Source organism: Phalaenopsis equestris, unplaced genomic scaffold (assembly GCF_001263595.1).
Source record: "Phalaenopsis equestris unplaced genomic scaffold, ASM126359v1 Scaffold000068, whole genome shotgun sequence".
Taxonomy (NCBI): domain Eukaryota; kingdom Viridiplantae; phylum Streptophyta; class Magnoliopsida; order Asparagales; family Orchidaceae; genus Phalaenopsis; species Phalaenopsis equestris.
In genome coordinates this window covers 14-1734 of record NW_018164510.1, presented here as the reverse complement: position 1 = coordinate 1734, position 1721 = coordinate 14, and the positions used below count along the sequence as shown (strand labels likewise).

The 1721-nt window shown below is 36.4% G+C and overlaps 1 protein-coding gene across 1 annotated transcript in view; it reads right to left on the bottom strand.

Moving 5' to 3' along the window:
• Positions 1-1501, bottom strand: part of LOC110019680 (U1 small nuclear ribonucleoprotein C) — a gene marked incomplete at its 5' end in the record, with an annotated part of 45182 nt that extends 43681 nt beyond the window's left edge. Inside the window, 2 exon segments of the mRNA XM_020717455.1 lie at positions 1269-1311; positions 1395-1501. Coding sequence (XP_020573114.1) covers positions 1269-1311; positions 1395-1402 — 51 coding nt within the window.
• Positions 1502-1721: the final 220 nt, after the last annotated feature.

Sequence of the window (1721 nt, the reverse complement as noted above, 5' to 3'; positions counted from 1 at the left end):
GAGCTATAAACTTTTTTTGCACTCACATACAATATAGTTGAAACTCTCCCTTTAATAGCTTTACCAAGTGCTTTTATAGAGAAAAATCTTAGGCACATAAGAAGCAATTGCTTTAAGAATACTTCAATATAAATGCAAGGTTAAATCTGCAGGAAGCCATTGTGACACATGCTTTGATTGAAGTTGTCAATTGTGGAAGTTCACATCGGTGAGAGGAGCCTTTGAACATGTGTTTGGAATTGTTGGGGCCAAATAGCATTGCTAAAAAGGAGGGAGAGGGTTTTCAGTTTTCTAAAATTTTGGAGGGCAGGTGGTGGTTTGGAAAGCTATTAAAGTAGCTTTAGGAAGTTGGCATCACCTATAATAGAATAACAAGAGAGAGAAATATTGTTTTATTACTATTTTATAAAAAAAAATTGTGGTAGTAAACTACTTAAGAAAGTTTTTGTTTGATTGCTTTAAAAAAAAAAGATATTAATAAGACGATAACCTTCCAAAAAAAATTGTTTTCCCCGCAGCAGTTCTAAAATTACATTTACAAAAAGTTGCAGATGCCCCAAAGCAGGCCCTTAATCAAGTAGCTAGGTTTGTTAGAAAGCTAATAAGAATTCCTTGAAGCTTACGCAATGTAAGGAGCTTTAACTGCAAGTGAGAAAATACATTGAAGTGGTTATCATCCACCTGAATCTGTAAGGATGTGATTTGGACTTCTAAAAAGGAGGATTCAAAACATGGTGATGGACTACGTATGGAAAACAATTTGCAGTTAACATAAGTTACATATCCATTTTGTAAGCTCCCATAAGATATTCTCACAGTAGTGATTCAGTAGGATTGCTTCTTATTTTATAAACCTGCTAATCTCATTTTAGAGCTCATTATATCATGTAAAATACTAAAATATTCATGATATTTCAAACATTAGTTCTGCTAATCCACGAGTATCTAATCGTATTGTTTTCTAGTCTAATTATAACAATTTTACAGAAATTTGCATTGCATCATTATTTTACAACATCACGCTCACACACACACACCGGAAAAGGCCCCGAGGTAACAGAAGACTCCGGTATGCAGAAACAGAAATCGCTCATAATCATTCTAGGAGCATAACCCCATAGCATTTGCAGTTTCTGAAGGCAATCAAAACTTTGCAACCCAATAAATGAACAATCCTACCTCACTAACGACCAGCAATCGGAAAACAGCCTCTAGAACATAAAGATAACAAAGAGCACGGATACAGAGAAAAATAGGTTAGAACTCACAGAATCGTGCGTCAGGTAAGTGTCGCAGTAGTCGCAGTAGTATCTGCAGAAAGGAAAAGGTTGAGAATTTGTGTACAATAGCTATAATCCTGAAGAGAGAATCCAGATGAAAAAGATTTGAACCACCTAGGCATTCCAAAGATTTCAAGAAAACTCTATGCTCCGCCACAAAAAAGCTCCTAGAGAACAGGTGAGATATGAGAGAAAGGTATAGGGACGGGAAAGCGAGGCCTCTCCGGCGTGGAAATTTCCCTCCGGCGCGGTCTCTTTTGCTCTTCTTCGGAGGAATAGGGTTAAGTTTGCGACGCTAGTAACTACTAAGCCAAGCTGGGGGCTGATCAGATCTCATGCTCACTGACTCACATATTTCAATTTTATTTTTCAGATAAACAATTAAAAATGGTGAGTGCAATACACAAGAAAAAAAAAAGTATGGATCCTTTTTAATTATCT